The following is a 19,591-nucleotide window of genomic DNA, read 5'->3' on the forward strand; positions in this document are numbered from 1 at the left end:
TGCCCCTCTGCCTCCGGCCCCTGCCTGGGCGGTGATGACCCACATGTGATGTCTGATGAGCCGGTCAGATGCTTTCGTCGCCAAATCACAGACTCAACCCATAACCCAGACAGACCCCAAAGAAGCCAACAGCTGTGGCCGTGGAGAGAGAAGGGGGTCCCGACACCGTACCCCAGGCCTACATCCAGACAGTGATGAGGGGGGTGGCCTCCGTCACTCCGCGGCCTTCCCACCTCCTGGACAGAGACCGTCTTGTCAAGCTGATGTAGAATCTCTCTTTGACCAAACTCCACAGGCTCCTCTGAGCCCACTTTAAACAGGCCTCGATTTTGGACCTTCTGGGGTCATCAACCCCACAGAATCCTGCTAAGTTGTTTTCGCCAGAATGCCCCGCCCTCCCACCGGATGGGGGTCCCTCATCACCCCGGCCTGCCCTCCGCACGACGCCCGTCAGGTGATTCCCTCCTGCTCTTTCCTCCTGGCGATTTTCCATCCACGGCCCCCAGCCGCTCACCCGTTTTGGACGAGGTTGAGCCCAACCTCTCCCCTGCCGCACAACCCCGCTGCAGCAGCGCCTGCACCCACCGGGGGCGCCCCTCCCCCACCCCGGGATGAAGTCGGCCTCACTTGGCTCTTTAACAAGTGTCACTGACTAATTTTTTTTTTTTTTTAACCAAACCCTGGGAAGGAAGAATGCCTGAAGGCACGCCAAGCCGAAAGTTGGCTTGGAAAGCCCCAAGTTTAGCAGCAATCGCCTGCTCCTTCCTGCCAACGCTTCCCAGTTCACCGCTTCCCGGGCAGCCCGGCCCCAAGTCCCACTCGGCGTGGGCATCGCCAAGCTTCGTCTGGAGCTTCAAGCTTGTGGCAGCGGGGACGGTGGTGGGGAGGAGGGACGTGGGACCTGGGCCCAGGGGTCCTTCCTGAGATGTCAGCTCTGCGGGGGTAGGACTTTGGTCTGTAGGGTCCCCTGTGTCGAGGGCCTAGAGTCGCAGCCGACACAGAGGACACATTCAGACATCACTCAGTGAATGACGGCGGCGGACGAGTCGCCCTGGGCGCACGGTTTGCACAATGTACAGGCATCAAGCACTCCAGGCAAGGTCAGGTCCCAGACACGAGGACGTGGGCTCCCCAGCTCGGTGCTGCGGCAGCGACACCAGGCCCTCTGCTGCACGGAGGGGCCTCTGGAACAGGCCAGTGGTGTTTCCCCACCAGTGCGGCGAACACTCCTGCTCTGTCTTCTTGGAAACCCCATGGCCTCCGGGGCTGGGCTGTGGGGGTCTGGCTGCCTGCGGAGATGGAAGAAGCCTGAAAACGTGGACAACAGCATCCAGGAGACAAACAAGCCTCCGCAAAAGGACCAGGAGGGTTTCCACGGTGACTGAATTCCCCAGGAAAGGAGGCGGGACCCACAGCACGGAAAGGCAGGCTGGCTCTGCCCTGAGACCCCACCACCGTGTCCTGGACCCTCGGCTCCATCTCCAGCCCCAGGGGCAGGCCGGGCTCCAGAGAGCGGCTGAAGCTGTCGTTGTCCCTAAAGGCACCGCCAAGCCCTTGTCCCCTCGGCTGCCAGCACCTATGTGCTAAGTTTCCCCGACCGGCCAACGAGAGCAGGATGTCCCCAACAAGTGAGGCCTCGTTCCTCCTGCCAGACCTGTCCCCTTCTGTGGGGACCCACTTTCCCGTCCGCTCACAGGGTGCTGGATCCGGCCCTGGCTGTGAGGGGGGGAGAAGGATCCTGGCAGCCGGGCACCGCCCTGGCGCCCGGGTCCCTGCGTCTCCCACGGGCCGTGTTTCCTCCCACAACCTGCGACAGCCCGTTCTCACACGCTCCTCCCACCGGCTCCAGAGCCCCTGGCCGGAGCGTTCCTCCATGCCTGCCGCTTCCTGTCCCTCAACTCCCCGCAAAAATGTTTTCAAGCAAAGCCCACAGCATCATTCCCGGGGACGGCTCCATTGGCCGGCCTGAGCTGAGCGACGGCCACGCGGGCTCCTTCAGGCCGGCGCCCGTGGGAGACCCCGGCTTCCCTCGGTCACCAGGCTGCTCTCTACACCCTGCAGGTGCCCCACGCCCGTGGGTCCCGCCTGGACGAGAGGCGGCACGGATGCTCCGGGGTCTGGTGCTGCCACTCTACGCTGTCTCCACTGAACTCTGTTCTGGGGGCCACAGCCAGAGGGACCCCAGGGCCGAGGTCAATGCCGGTACCACCAGGCTCTGGCCCCAACGTCCTGGAACCCCACCACCCCCAGAACAACCAGGCCTCTCCCTGGGCCGGCGGGGGTCTCTGCCCCTCGCCCCTGCTCAGTCTCTCCTAACAGGACTCACATGCGTCACACTCACCCCTGGAAACCTGCTGTGGTTCTGCACACTCGCGCAGTGCTCCCCGACACCCCCTGTATCTCGTTCTGGAACATTTAATCCCCCGAAAGGCGGCGCTGGCGGCGTTCCCCACCTCCCTCATGCGCTAGGCAACCACGAGTCCGCTTTCCGGCTCTGGGTGAGCATGTTCTGGACACTCCGGTGGGAGGAACCAGATGACTCGTGGCCCTTGGGCTCGGGCTTCTTCCACGCAGCACGTGTCTCCCGGGCGCGTGCACAGTCGCACGTGTGACCACCTTGTTCTCTCTGCGGCTGAGGCGCGGCCCCCCGCAGGGACGGGCCACCTCTGTTCCCCTGAGGCCGGGTCGGGGCTGCTCCTGTATGCGGCCGTCATCGGGCTCCACGGAGGCCGGGGCAGAGGTTCACTGTTCAGTTGAAGCCAGTGTAGTGAGGACAGACAGACAGACTCACCCAAGGCCCTGGTAAGGTGGCTCGGCCCCTCACAAGTCAGAGGGAGGGGCTCCTGCCCACAGGGTCACACTCCACCACGGCACTGTGGTCCCCCCAGCCTCCAGGCAGCTCCAGGCGGGGCCGGGCAGGGTCTGGCAGGAAGGGGTCTGGGCCAGCACACCCGCCACCAGCCACCAGCGGGGCCATCCCGCCCGGACAGGGTTCTCCTTACCCCCAACACTGGTGACGTCAACAGGCGCCCGCTCCGTGCCCACCGCTGTGAGGTGGGACTCTGGGGGCCTCCGGAGTGAGGGACGGCCCCTGCTCTCCAGGGCCCAGGCCCAGGGATGGCAGGAAATGACCATGGGCAGCACCCTGTGGCGCCAAGCTGGCCTCCGCCAATCCGCTTGCCCGCTGGCTCGTTTCCTGGGGGCTGAGAGCCTGAGGGGTCTCAGGAGGGCACCTGCCTTGAGGAGCTCAGGACTCCGGGGCCAGGATTCTGCCGCGCAGCGTCCGGCCCCAGGATCGCTCCAGAGGGGGTCGTGGCAGGGAGAGCCACTCCACGGGGCGTCATGTTGCTTCCTCCCCTGCACGAGACTCGTGGCTGGCAGCAGCCGCAGATCTAGACGTCCTCCTGCATTTAGGAAGAAAGGGCCTCGCTGATTAAAGCTGTTGCCTCACCGCTTTACGCACCTCGCCCAGGCTGAGGGCAGCGAGGACCTTCATCAGGCCTGCTTAGGGGCCCAAACTTCCGCGGGAAGCAGGGTGTGCGGGACAGCCTCCCCTCCCCTCCTGATCCCAGGTAACAGATCCCTGATGTCCACACTCAGGAGCAACGCAGCCCCCACAGCAACTCCATTCTCTGCTCCAGACCCGAGGTGCCCCCTGCGGTCAGTGGAGTCGGGGGTCCCCACGTCTCCCCCCCTGCCCCACAGACCCTAGGCCTCAAGCTCCCGAGCTCCACGTCTCTCCAACCCAGGACACAGCCAGCTTCCCAGGACCTGGCTGTGCTGACGGCGAGCCCCGGGGAGGGCAGGTCCTGCCGTGTTCTCCCCAGCAGAGTCCGAGAGCCCCACTCGGGGACACGGTGTCACCAGCCCGCAGCTCACCCAGGCTCCTCCGCCCGGAATGCTCTTTCCCACGCACACACCATCCTCACCCCTGCAATCTCAGGGCAGGCTTTTCTCCTCTGGGAAGACCTCTGCCCGCCCCAGGCTGAGGCTGGGCAAGCAGCCCCTCTCTGGGTTCCACAAGCCCGTACCGAGGGTACGTCTTAGCCCCTGATTGCCAGTGGCCTGGAGCAGGGGCCCGTCTTACTCTGTCCTCTCTGTCCCAAGCACAGAGCAACCCTGGGAGCCCCGGGAGTTTCCCAGCCGTGGTCCCGGCCGAAGCCAGCACTGCAGGTCAGGCTGTCCCACCCAAGTCCCTGCGGCAAGGGTCCTTGAAGGTCCGCTCTGTCAGCAGCCCCACACAGTGCATCCTGCAAGACCTTGCTCGCCGGTCAGCCGGCCTCAGGGTTCCAGGAGCTTCTGAAACCCCAGTCTTGACTCACACGGGGATTCGACCTCCGTCCTGCAGCGGCGTCCACCAGCGTGCCCTCCGCGTGGGGCTTTGCGGCATCTCCCAGTAGGGCTGGCAGAGCGCATCGCCGGCACGGCGGGCTTGGCTGTGGGGCTGGCCTTGGCCCCCGGGGTGTGAGTGGGTGGGACGCGAGCCCAGCTGTCTCACGCCTGGGGCTCTGACACCCCCTCTGTGCTTCTGTCCCCTTGAGAACAGGCCCTGGGGGACCACGGGTCCCACAATGAGATTCACATGGGGCCGGGCTGACTCCAGCCGGCACCGCGACCAGACTCACGGGCTGCACAGAACCGCCGCAGCCGTAAGCCGGGTGCTCTGGAGATGTTTGTTCCGTTAGTGCAGCCCGGAGCTGTGTCACGTCCCCTGACGCCCACTACCTGCTGAGCGTCAGGACGGCAGCCACAGCAGGTCCCTGCTGAGGAGGGAGGTCCACGGACAGTGGCATGGTGTGAGGCAACGGTGGCTTCCTGACGCACCCCCCCACCACAGACCCGGGTAGAACTGCCCACTGTCACAGGTGGGGCGTGCAGACCAGCACACGCGCTCGCGAGCCCCGAGGACGGAGGTAGTGGGGTCAGGCTGAGCCGCACAGGCCCGGGACTCCGCCCAAACTCTCCCCTCAGGGGTTCACAACACCTCCCTGGGGATCCCCACGACCACCACCAACCCAGAGAAGAGAGAGACGGGACCCGCTGCAGAGTTGGCAGGGCCCCGTGCAAAAGGAAAACATGGGGCCCCTTACCGAAGAATCACTCCAGATTCCCGGGCAACAGCAGAACATCCCACCAAGTGCAGAGTCCTCCTAAGCACGGGCCCCTGTGCCTGCGCGCTCACACGCCCACAGAGCCCTCCGAGATGGGGAAGGAGTGTCCCCACCACCGCCTCGGCTCCAGCCTGGGCCTGACTATGACTGCTTGACTCTCTCCCTGCCCAGAGGCGGGCCTCAGAACCACCGGCTCCCGGAGGCTGACCCGCTCCGAGTGTAGCCCCTCCCTGACCTGGGTCTAAGAGCCTGCTCTTGGGAGAGGGCGGGTTCTTCCCGTGCCCGGGGACAGGTGCACATCCTTAAAGGGCTTGTTACACCTCCCACCCCAGGGGCTAACGTCTCCTGCAGGTGCTGGGAACCCAGCTCAGCAACTCCCTCTGCCGGGAAAAGCCACCTGGGCCTCTTCCCCGAGCTCGGGACCCCACACGCTGGAGAAAGCTCATCGGAACCCCAGAAGTCCCCGGGCCCCTAGCCAAAGCCAGCTGCCCTGCCCAGCGTCCCCAGTGTCACAGCCCTGGGTGTCGGCCACCTCCTCAGCTGTCGTGCGTGGGGCACGTCAAAGGGACCTGAGAGCGAGCACGCGGAAACTAGTTTCCAGCCACACTCAGGAGGGCTGCGGGCTCGCCAAGACGCCCGCATCAGCCTCCGTCTCTCACGGGACCCTAACGGGCCGGCAGCCTCACACGGGGACGTGGAGCCACTCTTGGACACTTCTGGCTCGCGGCACCAAGGAAAGAGCAGGGCTCCTTCATAATCCTTAAGAAACATTATTATTCCAGGAAAACTACTCAGTTAATCTACTGTAATAATCCTCTGTGAGGCCCTGAGACACTGTGGTCTTTTCAGTGCTCATTTCAGAAACATGAGCTGCCACTTTCCATCCATGAAGCAACAGAGGCGCCCAGCCTGGCCCCGATGGGGGTGCCTGTCCGCTTCGTATGCCCTGACACACACGGACATCGCTCCCTTCGGGACATAAACCTCCCCAAGCCCAGGGAGGGCTTAGGTGCAGGCCGGAAGAGCAGCGACCGGCTCCGACCGCGCCCGGGACAGACCAGAGCTGCCCTCTGCCTCCCCCAGGGGCCCAGGGCTCACCGCCATCGGCACGCTGCCGTCGGGGACCGCGAGAGCGGCGACGACCGGGCTGCGTTCCGGGGATATGGACATCGGATGGAGAGCCTGGGGTGGACGGACGGGGCCTGCCCCCTCAGAGATCCCCAGACGCCGCTGTTCAGCGAATGAGCGGACCAATGAACGAACCCGCACAGCCTCCCCGTAGGGCCGTGGGCAGCTCCTTACTGGCCTGCAGGACCACATCCTGGGGGGATTTGCGGCCACCGAGAGCATCCCGTCCTCACGTCTGCCCCCGGCTCCTCAAGCTGACTGTCCCTCTCCCTGCCGGTGACACCCGCAGCAGGGACCTCCCAGCCCGAGCTCTGCCCTCACGGCTGAAGACAGAGCCCTGTGGGGGGCCCAGTGGCGTCAGGGAGAGGCTCTCAGGGAAGCAACTGCTTCCTGGGGCCGAGCCCCTCTCTCCAGCCTGTCCCCGGCCTCCCTCGGGGCCAAGACGTCTGATCTCCTCCGGGCCCTGCTGCTTCTGGAGAGAAACGGTCTCAGCAGCGCCTGTTTCCACATCCGCACTGATGTTGTCTCGGTTTTCCCAGCTTCTTTTCCCGACTGGTCATCGCTGGTGGCGGACGGGAACTCCCCCTGCGTTAGCCCGTCTCCTCAAAGCTGTCAGCCGCAGCGCTCTGGGCTGCTGGGGTACGCGAGGCCTCTCCCCTTGCTCCCCGGGCGTGGAGGCGCTGCTGCGGAGCCCCATGAGACGGGCTGTGGGGTCCCCCTGGCTCCTCCTCTCTCCGCGACCTTCCACAGGCTGCCCAGCCTCGGGGCCTCGGTTGCCTCACCTGCCCGGTCCCGGGGTCCAGGAGGATCCAACCGGATGCAGCAGCTTGCCCTCCCCGCGGTGGGGGGAGCCTGGGAAGTACAGCTGGTGTTCTGGGAGGCCCAGCTGACCCCTCTCTCCCATCCCCACTCCCCTGCAGCCTGAGGCAGGGTCAGGTGTCCCCCTCGTCCTGCATGTCACCTGCCAGCTGCTGACCCCATCCTGGCCACCCAGCCTCTCCCTCTCTTGTGCCCGGCACAGCCCTCACATGCGTCACACGAGTGCCTCCATCCTCAGAGCGCGCGGGGGAGGCAGCACGGGCGTCCCACCTTGCAGGTGCGAAGGTCAAGGCTCAGAGAGGTGAGTGATGGGCACTGGGCGGAGGGAGACCTGCCTAGCGCCTGTGCAGGGCTCATCAGGGCCTGCTGCCCGGGAAGCTGGGGCTCAGAGGTTGGCCAGGCCCCTGGAGCGAAGACGGGGTTCACAGGCCCGCGTTAGCTCTGAGGACAGAGGGAACTCTGCATTCTGGGCGGCCCAGGGCCACAAGTCACAGAGAGCGGCCGCGTGGCAGCGTGGAGCTCCTGGAAAGGAATGAGGAATCCAAGCTAGAACCGGTATCAAGAAGGCCACAGAGGCCCAGCTTGGCCAAGTGTGCCAGCCAGTGCGAGATGGAGGCTGGACCCCCGGGACATGGGAGACCTGCGGGTCAGCTTCCTCCTGGACCCTGGAGCCTGGCTCCATGGAATGGTCGGCCTTGGGGGAGAGCGGCAGGCAGACCCCAGCCACAGCCCCAAGGCTGAGTGGACGGAGCCTCTGAGGCTCAGTTTACCTTATCTGGGCCATACGGCAAGTTCCTACATGTTCTTGGCCAGCTACGCCCAAGCCCAGCACCGTGGCGGTCTGACTCCCAGGCCAGGAAGGGGCTCCAACCACAGCAGGGAGAGGACTGTGGCTGGGAGGGGGCCAGGCCAGAGACAGGCCAGGCCAGAGAGGCAGAAACAAATGTTGGCCAGAGAGATAAAGACCCAGAACAAGAGACTTCACAGGAAGAGATGGGGAGTGGGGCAGGGCTTGTGTGGGAGGAGAGAGCGGACTGCCATTGCGGGGGGGAGGGGGCAGGGACCAGTGAGGGTTCCCCCACATCCCAGCCAGCCAAGCCTGCCCATCACTGCGGAGCCCAGCCTAGGAGCAGGGGACAGGGCGGCTGCGGGGAGACAGGCTCCACCCCACCCTGAGACCACCTGGCACCACCTGCAGGAAGACACCCCCCAGCCCGTGAGGGTCACAGATGCCAGGGACGAGGCTCGGAGTCAGGAACGGGGCCAGGCTGAGCCAGCAGGGGTCCCCGTCTGCCAGCGGGACCTGACGCAGGGACATGAGGCAGCCGGCTGAGAGGCCCGGAGCACCCAACGAAGCGGGAGGGCGCTGTGCCTGTGACGCGACGGTGGCATCAAGGGGTTCTCTGCCCCCCACCGTTTCTTCCAGCCGCCAGCACCATGCCTTCCACCGTGGCGCAGTGCCAGGGGAAGGACCCACGGTGTGGACGTGGACGTGGACAGCTGACTTAGGCGCCCGATAGGACAGCTACCCCTTGGGCCTCAGTTCCCAGCCCATGGAGCAGGGAGTCCGTGGGGCTCCCCCAGGCTCAGGCCAGGCCCGAGTCCCAAAGAGAAGGCCCAGACGGAGGCCGAGCTCTGCGCATCTGTCAGCTGTGGCGTGGATGAGGCCAGGCGTGTGGAGGGGCTGGTGTTGCCGGGAGTTCTGAGAGCAGAGCGGCCAGACCGGGACAGAGAGGAGGCTGTGACAGAGACCCTGGGCGCAAAGGGGCGGCCTGTCCGCTTTGTGTTCCTGGGGACCCACTGGTCACCGTCCTGCTAGGACTCGGGACTCTGGGAAGGCAGGGCCCACAAGGACGCTACGGACAGGACTTGCCCATGTTCCTCGGCTCCCGCTCCCTTGGGGCAAAGCCTGGTGGGGTCGCCCCAAAGCGGTTTCGGGCAGGACATGCAGCCTCTGGGAAAAGCTGCGCAGCCAGAGGCGTCCAAGGCACAAGGGACCTGAAGCCAGAGAGACCTTGACCTTCCTGCTGGGACTGAACACCTGAGCCTCCCCCAGTGCTGGTAAGTAGACCCGCCTCACGGCCGGGAAACCGACTGCCCCCTCCTCACAGACGGGGACCATGTGGAAGCCAGGAGAGCAGCCTGGAGGCGGCGGCCGGCAGCTGCGCAGGGCGGGGAGGGAAAAGCGCAGCCCCAGGCCTCGGCTCCCCACTGCACTTCAGCGGAAAGGAGGCTCTTGGGATTCTGGACTCTTCTCCGTTGAACGTTAGAGCCCTGGTCGGCGCGGGTCGCCTCCGGGGGGCGCAGCTCGCTTTGGCAAACAGTCGTTTCAAGGTTGAGCTCTTGCCGTGAGGCACAGACTGGTTGGGGACGGCTGACAAAGCACGGTGACAGACAAGGGAGGCCACTGCTGCCAGGGCCACTTCCACCAGCCCGTGGTCATTCCATAGATCACGGCGCCGTCCCCCACTGCCCTGAAAAACTAGAAACTGGGCACAAATCAGTCATGGAACGGCCATGACTCCGGAAGCCCCCCAGGTCTGTGTGGGCGCCAGCACGCCTTCCGCACTCGTCTCCCGGCGGCTGCCACCACGGATTGCCCAGACTAGGTGGCCCTAAAACAACATGAACTCCTTTTCCCACGGCTCTGGTGGCAGGAAGCGTGACCCACAGGTGTAGGCTGCCCCCCGGGGGCTCTGGGGGAGAACCCGTCCCAGGTCTGTGTCCCAGACTCTGGTGCCTCCAACAATCCTGAGTACCTCCGGCCATCGACGCCTCACTGCCCTCTGGGCCTCTGTTGTCACATTTCCATCTTCTCTATGTGTCCCCTTCTGTCTCCTACAAGGACACCCCCACTGGATTTAGGGACAGCCCCATCCAACATGCTCATGTTCCCATCATCAGCCCCGCGGCAGCTGCAGAGGCCCTTTTCCCAAACAAGGCCACACGCTGAGGTTCTGGGTGGACGCGGGTCTCGGAACCCACGACTCGCCCTCCAGCTGCGGTGATGGTTCCTGGGCCCATCTTCCCGCCTGTACCAGCCTCTCCAGCCCTCCCGGACAGCCCACGGGCAGCGTGCGGCCTCCCCCAACATGGAGAAGGAGGCTCCTTTGGCTCTGAACAGCCTCCCACGGAGCAGCTCATTTCTGGCTTGGCCTTGGGGTCACAGCCACGGGGCCCACATGGCACTGCCAGCAGGTGGGTCCCAGTAAAGTTTTCCGGGTATGTGGCACTCCTCGGCCTCCTGCAGCAGCAGGAAGGGCCTCGAAACTCTCTGCCGGTCCATTGGAGCGAGGGCAGCATAACCCCAGTGTGCCCGGGCCATGCCGGACACAGGACCCACTCGAACCCCCCAAAGGCAGGCCGCTGGCTGCTTCCCTCCCGTCCTTCTCTCTGAAGCTCCCAGCACAGACGCCTGAGAACAAAACCAACCAGCACACTGAGACGCTGGGGGTCAGACCAACAAGCGCACCCCAACCCTGCATGGCCGGAGGAAGAAAACGTTGTTAAGTAATCATGATGCTTGTTCTTCCCAGCCTCATGGACCCTGAGGAATGATTTATAAAGGCGCTTTAATTTATTTCTAAATAGAGACAAACAGCATTAAATCATTATCGGGCGCGGGAAAAGCAAAGCAGTTAATCTGGCTTCCGTTTGATGGCGTTTAGTTAAAAGTGGCTTTCGACAGGGGTGGGAGCAGGAGGGGCGCGAGAGAAGAAGTCCAGTAATGCCCAAATATGCCCCGATGGAGACAGCAACGTTCCCATGGAAAGACGCTGTGGCTTTCGGCTCGGGAACACAGCCGCCGTCCCCGACCAGGAGCTCCCGAGGCAGGCCGGCTCTCACGGACACCCGCGGCCGCCGTGCACGCTGGCTGCGCCCTGGGATGGGCGACCCGAAGGCCAAACGCTGCTTCCAGTCCCGGGCACCGGCTCAGAACGTTTTGGGGTTCACGGACTGGAGAAGGCCCACCTTTCACGGCCCGGAGCGCACCGTGAACGTGACCTGGGGTCTGGGCCCCAGCAGAAGAGCCCGAGTGAGCCAGATCGAGGTCACGGGGCTGACCTTTATTTGACATTGGGAATCTATCACAAAAGAAATCTCTGTTCTCTGCGAGAAAAGACAAAGACAAAGAAAGGGAAAGACGGGGGGAAAGGCTCAGAAGGGCATGAAGGCTGGAAAAGCCCAAGTCCCACCTTGTACCCAATTCTCACTCCCCAGAGGGGCCCCAGATCAATCCCTGTACCCAGGACAGTGACCAGGGGCCACAGTCCCACTGGAGAGGGGTTTGGAGGAGCCACGAAGGGGAGGAGAAGACGATAGAACATCCCTGTGTAGACAGCCTGCTTTTCAGATGTGATGAACTGCAGATGCGCCGCACGGCCGCCGGCCGAGCCCCGCCCTGTAGGCACCGAGCCCCGAGGCCGTGGGCAGCGTGTTCACGCAGACAGCACACGCCCTCGAGCACACTACTGGGTCAGAGCAGATCACTAATTTGGCCGCAGGCGCTGGTCCCAGGCAGGGTGCCTGTCCACCCCAGTCCCGTCGGCCCCTCACGACCCCAAGAACCAAGTCCGGGCTCCTCCCTGCAGTCCAGAGGCCCCTGCGAGCTGGCGCAGACCCTCCGCTCCCGGCTACTCCGTTTCGTCCATGCTCTGCTCAACATCACCCCCTCGGAGAGGACCCGACCTCCTCTCGAGACAGACCATCGCCTCTTCGTGCTTTTGCCCCTCATGAGCTATCACCGTCTGAGCCTATAGGACGTGCCATTTCCCACTGTCTGGGTCCCACAGGGAGGCCGGGTCCTGGCCTGGGGCAGGGACTATGTCTGTCTTGGGGCACCGCATGCCCCCGCCCCCCGCAGAGGGGCACCCGCAAGTCCACGTTGGATGAAAGATCAAACGAATGAATGAATGAATGGATGAGGGAGTGATGAGTAACGAATGAGCTCGGCTGTGCCGGCCGGCGCCGTCTGTCCTGCCGAAGGCCCTGTCGCTGCTTCCTGCTGGGCTCGAGCGCCGACGGGCCAGCCCAGGAGGGGCACCACCACCGGCTGCCTCCACGGCACCGCCGTTCTCACCTGCACACGGGAGGGTCCTGGTGGGGACAGGCACGCATCCCGCACTGGGGACACTGGTGTGGCGTGGCGGCACGTTTTGCAGGTTTCCACGGTCCCCTACCTGGGCATCCAGCAGCGAAGGGCCACAGATGACCCTTTCAGACTTTGTCTTAGAGCCTAGACCAGGGATAGGGAAGGGCCTGTGGCCCCACCGTCGGGCCAGGACAAAATGGACTCACGGTGGATCTGCCTCCCTAAGAGAAGTGGCAGCCCCGTGGCTTCCCACCTCTTGGAAGCATCTGGAAGGTGGAGGAGATGGAGATGAGAAGGTCCCGTGTCCCATTCCCCACGGGCGTCCCCTTCCCATTTCTTTCCTCCCAGCCTGGCTCAGCCGGCGCAGCGAGCACGCACGGGCGTCCTCGGAGGGGACGCTGAGGCCAGGGCTCGATGACACGGCAGGTGTGAGAACAAAGCCGGGGGCGTCCCCGCTCAGCCCGACCCCAGCCTCGGAAAGCAGGGAGCCTAAGTCCTCACCGCCCCCGCCAGCCACCAGAAAGACCCAACACCCTGACCTCCCGCCGGGAGCCTCCCAGCACGGGCACCGAGGGGCACAGAAGGGGCAGAGGCACGGACAGCAGGGAGCGAGGGGGCTCCAGGGAGTTTGTCCCCATTAGGGGCACCGAACGCACCCGTGTGCCACGGGCTGTGCAGACCTTCCAGGAACACGACAGACAGACAGACAGACAGATAACCTCCTTCTCTGCTCTCGTGAGAAGTCAGCCCGCTTCTCACCCACAGCATCAGCTGTCCCCAGGGATCACCCTTGCCCGGTCCAGATGCCCCCACTGCGTGTGTGCCCTGGGACACTGTCTCCTCCTGCCCTCCCTGTCCCCACAGGGCCACGGGACCACCAACGTGCCAGACCACCAACGCCTCTGTAGTGCGGGGGCTCCCGGCCTCCCGCCAGCCACCTCCCTGAAGGCCAGCAGGCCGAGGGAATGGGGTCCCCCGACTCCTGTCTCAGTCTCCTCTGAGTGTCCCGTGGCCGCAGTCTTCTACCATCCCCCCGGCACAGACCCCGTGTGTGGTCGGCCATGGTCCCGCAGCATCTGCATCTGGCTGAGGCTTTCTGTAAGAGGAGGAGAAAGTGGTCCCTGTCACCCTCCCCAGTAAAAGCAGGAAAGAAAGGGGACATTTCCTCATCCTGGCCGTGAACCGTGAAGTCGTCTCGGAGGACGCAACCGGAGCGTTCGGCCAGCGCATCTCCCGACCTGTCGTGGGCCAGAGTGAGTCTCCAGACTCTTAGCACGGAAAGAGCAGAAGACTCACGAAGCAAGACCAGCAGAGCAGGCCGGCCCCCCACACCGCGACGGGCAAGCAGGGCACGGCGGACGGAGGAGCGGCCCGCGTGGTGGCGGGGAGGGACAGGACCCTGCGAGCCCCCCCACAACTGGGCAGGCCATGCTGCGCGCCGAGGCCTACAGGTCTCCCTATGGACTGGCAGCCGGTTCCCCGGTTCCAGTTCCACGCACTTGGACCAGCACGGGTGCAGACAGGCCAAACTCTCACCCAGGGACGGGCGTGCAAACTTAGAAAACACCAGGTGGGGCCTCCGAACAACAGAGATGACAGCACATCGTCACATGGTAAAAAGAGCCCCAAGTCCCCGGAATCCACGGTCTATGCTGGTCTGGGTGCCCACCCCGGCACAGGGCTCAGGACCCAGGCCCAGGCCCAGGCCCAGGCAGACGACACGGGGAGCAGGTTGGCAGCAGCGCAGACTCACTCTTTAACCCCACTCACAGGGTCAAGGTCTAAATCAGGGGCAGTGGCTGTCCTGCCTCTCCAACATGGCACCTGGCATCCGGCCACGGGGCTGCCTGGACGACCCGCTCTCCGGGGCCCGCTCAGTCATCTCCGAGCACATCCCAGCCCTGGGTCTTGCTCCTCACCGCAGGAAGCCTCCGCCATTCGAGGCGCCCCAGAGACCCACCCCTTGCTCCCGCGGGAGGCTGGCCAGCATTTGCCGCCTTCTCGTCGCCCAGAACTGGGAATAGCCTGGCCGGCCGCTCGCCAGGGCTCAGGCTCCCCTGCTTCCTTCTCAGCCGCATTCGCAACTAATGGAAAGTCACGTTTTCCTGTAAAACCACACGGGGCTCTCTCGGCTCTGCTCCAGCCTCTGAACTGCCCTCCGCCTCCCAGTGGGCCTCCAGCCTGGCCGCTTCTCCTCCCCACCTGCAGCTGTGGGCACGGCTGTGCACATTCCCCTGCTCCCGCCGCTCAGTAACAATGCTCCCAGCGATCCGCACACGACACCCGAAAGGAGGGCCGCTCCCAGGCCCCTTGGAGCCAGGTGCGGCCACGTGACCGGGTTCTGGCCAATGGGATTCTGGCGGACAGAAAAAGGTTCCTTGCCTGGGGTGTCCCCATCCTAATCCCTGGAAGCTGTGACTGAGTGATCTGACAGAAGGGGACTTTGCAGGTGGAATTCAGGTGAGGATCTTGAGACGAAGCGGTCATCTCGAGTTTCTCGGTGGGCCGGTGTAATCACAGGGTCCTTACTGTGCCGGGCGGGTGGGAGGGTGGCCAGGACAGCGAGAGCCATGACCCACAGAGGCAGAGGTCAGGCGCCTCACCTGCTCGGTCAGGCCCAAGCCAACTCTCCGGGGGGCCAGAGGCCCCCGGCCACCCCACTGTGTTCTTGTCCTCAAGAGAAATCCGTGCTTATGCCTGGTTATGTCAGAGCATCTGACGAGGTTGAAAACAAGAGAAAACACTCAAGAAACCACCAATAGAGAAAACAGGTGAAAGTTTAGTATTTCATACACAACTTAAAAAAAGGTATGAAAGAATATCAATATGAACATTGCATAGCAAATAATGTGCGTACAAAACCCAGTAAGAAAACATAATTTTATCACCTAAGATGGTTCATAAAATACATCTCACTATAAAGCAAATCGACATGTCACAGGCAGCGACACCTGCCGGGGTGCAGCGGAGAGGAGCCTCGTGCTTCTGGGCGCCGAGCCCCCCACCCCAGGACGCCGGGGGCCTCGGCGCATGGCTGGGTGGTCCCTCTGCCCTCACCAGCAGCCCATGCAGGTCAGGGGAGGAGGACCCAGAGTTGGCGCGCCACGAGTCGGTCGCTGCGCAGCGGCGGGCAGGGGAGCACGGCCGGCGGCTCCCCTACTGGTAGGTGACCTTCACGCAAAATGCCTCTTCATTCTTGTCCTCGTGGTCGTTGATGTAAATCAGGATCTCCTCCTCCCCAGCGCTGTCCCGGGGAGCGAACCGCAGGCCGATGGTGTAGGTCTCCCCTCCCCCGACCTGGAAGCAAGCATCCAGTCCAAGCCCTACCCCGGCTGCCGCCCTCTCCTCCCGCAGGCTCTGCAGCCGCAGACCCAGACAGAGGAGCTTTAGCTGAGGCCCCAGACCCTGAGGCCCACGGCCGCGGGACTCCAGGCACCTGCTGTTCTGAGCTGAACCAACGGACGCAGCTGCCTCCCCACATGGGGGGTCGCTTTGCAGTAACACCCTCCCCTGACTGTGGTGAGCTGTACTCGCAACAGAGAAAAGACTAACTCGCAGGCACTTACGGACAAAACTGTGGATCATCTGCGGGGCAGGTGAGCCAGCAGGCCCCTGCAACGGGGCCCAGATGTGGGGCCCCAGACGCACAGGCAGAAGAGCTCAAAGAGGGGGACCTGGCCCCCCACACCCAGTACCTTCCCCAGGCCAGATAGGCACTGCCCCCCAACTGGACTCTCTCCAGACCGCCTCCAAATGCGGGCCGGGGCTCCCGGGAGCAGCAGAGCCCGAACTCGCGGCCCCACAGCCCAGGCCGCCCCGCACAGCGCCCGCACCTGGAACCCACAGCCCGGGCCGCCCCGCCCCGCACGGCGCCCGCACCTGGAACCCACAGCCCGGGCCGCCCCGCCCCGCACAGCGCCCGCACCTGGAAGGAGTCCTCCCTGAACTGCAGCAGGTCCGGGCGGTCGCTGTGCAGGTGGAAGGTCCTCGCGGAGGGGTAGGGGTTGGTGTAGGTGATGCGCTTGTGGGCGCCTTTGCAGTCCCCCGCGGCCAGCGTGATCTCGAAAGCCTGTGGGGGCGGCAGCATCAGGCGCCCCTGCTGAGCCTGCCCCGCACGTGCGGCCCGACCCGGGGCTTCTCCCTAAACGCGACAGACCCCCACGGAGGGGGCTCACCCTGCGGAAGCAACCACACCCCAACCCCCAGGCCGCGGAGGAGGAAACTCCCACCTGAGACCAGGTCACAGGACCGGGTGACATCAGGTGACCCAACACCCCCACCTCACATGCCCCTCCTGACCTTAGAAATGAGCGGTGGGCGGCAAGAGAGGCACACAAGCCACGAGGCCACCAGCTGGTGGTAGTCCACGTCAACCAGGTTAAGGTGGATGAAGCGGCTCCCCGCCCTCCAGGGCCTCACGGCGACGTGCAGGTCCTGCACCGCATGCGGTGGCAGCGCGAACACACCCCTGGGGTCCGTCTGGGAACAGCAGGAGAGGCGGGCTGGGAGGCGGCGCCCGCACGGTGCAGACCGCAGGTTCCTCGACACCCACAGCCCAATCCGCAGAGAGACCCCCAAGGGAGCCCCAGCTACTCGGGCGTTGGGCGGGCCACATGGCCTGCGAGAGGGCAGGAGGGGCCCGAGTGACATATCTGAGAGCAGACCCGGCCACGCGGTCAGGCCCGCAGCACGTCTCAGTCTACATCACCACGCGCGCGTCCCTCCGTGTGGCCGCGGTGCCCCAAGAACCAGAGCTGCCCCAGCGGAGGGAGAGCTCAGCGAGCTCCAGCGCCAAAGCCTGGCAAGGAGTCTGCACGGCCCATGTTATCCAGACGCACAGCTGCGGCTGAATTAATTCCAGACCTGCTATTAGTATTTGCCTACCAGTATTTCTAAAAACTGGCCTCTGGGGTGTACAGATCAGTCACCCCGCGACGGGCCTCTGGGGTGTACAGATCAGTCACCCCGCGACGGGCCTCTGGGGTGTACAGATCAGTCACCCCGCGACGGCGTATCCAGGAAAAGGCAACGGGTGCGAAAGCTCTGCCAGGAGTCCCGGAGGAGCCGGGAGCCTGTCCCAGGACCCACGCCGGCTGGAGCCAGTCCCCATACCGTCTGTTCCCAGGGTGGGGTGCAGACGGCGAGAGGCCAGAGAGCACCCAGGGACCCACCTTCAGCTCCTGGGGGTGCGAGCTGAAAGCCTGCACTCTCCTAACTGCCTGGGTCCCCCGAAGGACAAGGGACAGCCGGGTCCGCTGGCCTGTGACACAGGAGACGTCCACACGCTGCAAGGAGTGGAGGTGGACCTGCCACACCTGGACAGGCGTCGCCAGCCAGCGGTCCCTGCGCGGGACAGAAGCCGTTACCAGCCCTGGGGAGGACAACAGCCCCAAGATGACAGAGGAGCCAGGAAGAGGCCGAGAAGGCGGCCAGGAGGACAGGGGCCAAGGAGACGGGGGGAGCCCAGCTGTCGTCACCTCCGCAGGCACCTTCCCAACTCTGAAGGCCACTTCGACTTTGCACCACACCAGCACAAATGACAGAGTGGGCTTCTGCCCGACCAGACATGCCGCCGCCCCAAACCAGGTGCTCTGGGGTGACGCCCGGGGACAGCGGCACCCCGAAGGGTCTGTGGGCTTGGAGGTCATGCAGGCCAGAGCTCATGGGCCCCGTCCTAGCTGCCTAGAGCCGCAGGAGGATACCAACCCCCCTGTAAGTGAGGCTCAGGAACGCCGTCCCCCGGGTTCATCCGCACGGTCCGAGACAGGCACTGAGCACAGTTATCCCCCATTCTCAGATGTCCCATTCCGAAGCCCCCAGCCTGGCTGAGTTTTAAAAGATCCTCCTTCAAGGGACTAGAACAGGAGACTTCGTGGAAAAGGTAAAGGAACAGGGTCATCTCAGCGGAGTGGGAGAAGCAGGAGGCGATGTGATCACCGTCTCAGGCACGGAAGGGTAACGACCCCACCCTCACCTCCCCTGGTCAGAGCTGGACACTGCACTGGGGCAGACGCCGCCTCGAGTTTCTCTTCGGTGGGCTCTCCACGCATCCTTTAGGCCACCAGTGCCGCTCTGATCAGAGGGCGCCCTTTGCGAGGCCCCTGCCAGCCCCGGGGTCTCCCCTCCCGTGGCCACAGGCCCGACAGGAGCCCCGTCCGGAGCTGGGAGAGCCGGGCGAGCCCTTCCAACACTCCACCTGCTTCCCACCCCCGCCCACCCCTCCAGACCACCAGGGTTTGGGTCCACGGACTTACGTGTAAACAGTGACAAAGAAGTCTTTGCTTTCTGGGCTTGGACCACTAGCCACCTTCAGGAACACGTCCCGTGGCTCCCCGAGGCTCTGGTGGACACGGGAGCGCCCTCAGAAGCCTGCCTGCCTCCCCGCTCCAAGCCCAGCCCCCTGAGCCTGCATGAAGCGGAAGCAGCGGGGACCAGGCTCCCTCCCTCCCAACAGGTGTTTAATTTTCGGTACTAGTCAGAATTCACTGTTGTTGGTTTTTTTTTTTTTCACTGCAGAAAAGAAAATCATTAACTTCTTGATTTCACATTGAGTTCCGTAATTATATTCTGCAGGAGAATCTATCCAGTCTCCTAACCAGTCATAACACAATTATTGCCCTTATTCTGTACACAATGGCAATTAATAAGGGGCTTAATTACCACTCACTTTGCTTCAACCCTTTTTTTATTTAAATTCAGATAATCAAAGAACTGATTGCTGGCAGAAAAGATGAACACTCCTGCATAAATCTCCCAGGGATGTCGACACAGCCCGTCAGCGCCTTAGGAAGACCCCGCTCAACTGAGAGCTACAACGAAGAGGCTGCAGGAGACCAGGGGCTCAGACGACAGGGGACGGGCTCGGCAGAACTCACCACATTCTGGGTCTCACAGATGACATTGGGGTCGCTACATCGGACATGGACCGGGGGTTCCTCACCAGGTCGTCCCACGGGAGCACCTGGGGTGGGGAATATCCAGAACCAATGTCTTTTCTGGGCAGGCCTGGGCCGTGTCACGTCGCTGGCTGGGGCAGGCCTGGCCCATCACAGGTCCTCAGCGGACTAGGAAAGGGGCGACGCCACCCTCCCCCAGTCCCATCTGCACAGGACTGGCACTCTTGCCGTAAGCCGTGTCCTTGGGGACTCATCTGAAGGGAGTGACCAAAAGTAAACGGAGGGACTGCAGAGCAAGGTGCCCGACACTGAAGACACCGTCGTGTTCCGGAGGCCCCACACCGGAACCGGACAAGCGACTCGGCAGTAGAAGGCCCAAGTATGCTCTGGGCACAGCCCTCAGGGCCACGGATTTCAGGAGGAGGAATCAGCCAGCCGAGGGCACACCTGCCGTCTCAGAGGATGCAAAGAGGTCACCACTGCAAAGGACAGAGGCAGGTGGCGGGATTTACAGGCAGGTCACGGGCCGGCGTAGAGCCTCACGG

At 63.8% G+C, this 19,591-nt stretch overlaps 1 protein-coding gene across 12 annotated transcripts in view; it reads right to left on the reverse strand.

Moving 5' to 3' along the window:
* Window positions 1-14,909: 14,909 nt before the first annotated feature.
* The window catches only part of NPHP4 (nephrocystin 4), a 106,826-nt gene continuing 102,144 nt past the window's right edge, over window positions 14,910-19,591 (reverse strand). For 6 of the 12 annotated variants that reach the window (XM_059374247.1, XM_059374242.1, XM_059374243.1 and 3 more), the window contains 6 exons: window positions 19,026-19,111; window positions 18,405-18,490; window positions 17,322-17,493; window positions 16,450-16,629; window positions 16,076-16,219; window positions 14,910-15,447 (listed from right to left, as the gene is read on the reverse strand). In XM_059374247.1, coding sequence (XP_059230230.1) covers window positions 15,307-15,447; window positions 16,076-16,219; window positions 16,450-16,629; window positions 17,322-17,493; window positions 18,405-18,490; window positions 19,026-19,111 — 809 coding nt within the window. In that variant the 3' untranslated portion in view covers window positions 14,910-15,306. The other 6 variants (XM_059374244.1, XM_059374249.1, XM_059374245.1 and 3 more) reach the window with 6 other exon arrangements.

The sequence above is a fragment of the Mustela nigripes genome, chromosome 14 (assembly GCF_022355385.1).
Source record: "Mustela nigripes isolate SB6536 chromosome 14, MUSNIG.SB6536, whole genome shotgun sequence".
NCBI classification, from domain to species: Eukaryota; Metazoa; Chordata; class Mammalia; order Carnivora; family Mustelidae; genus Mustela; species Mustela nigripes.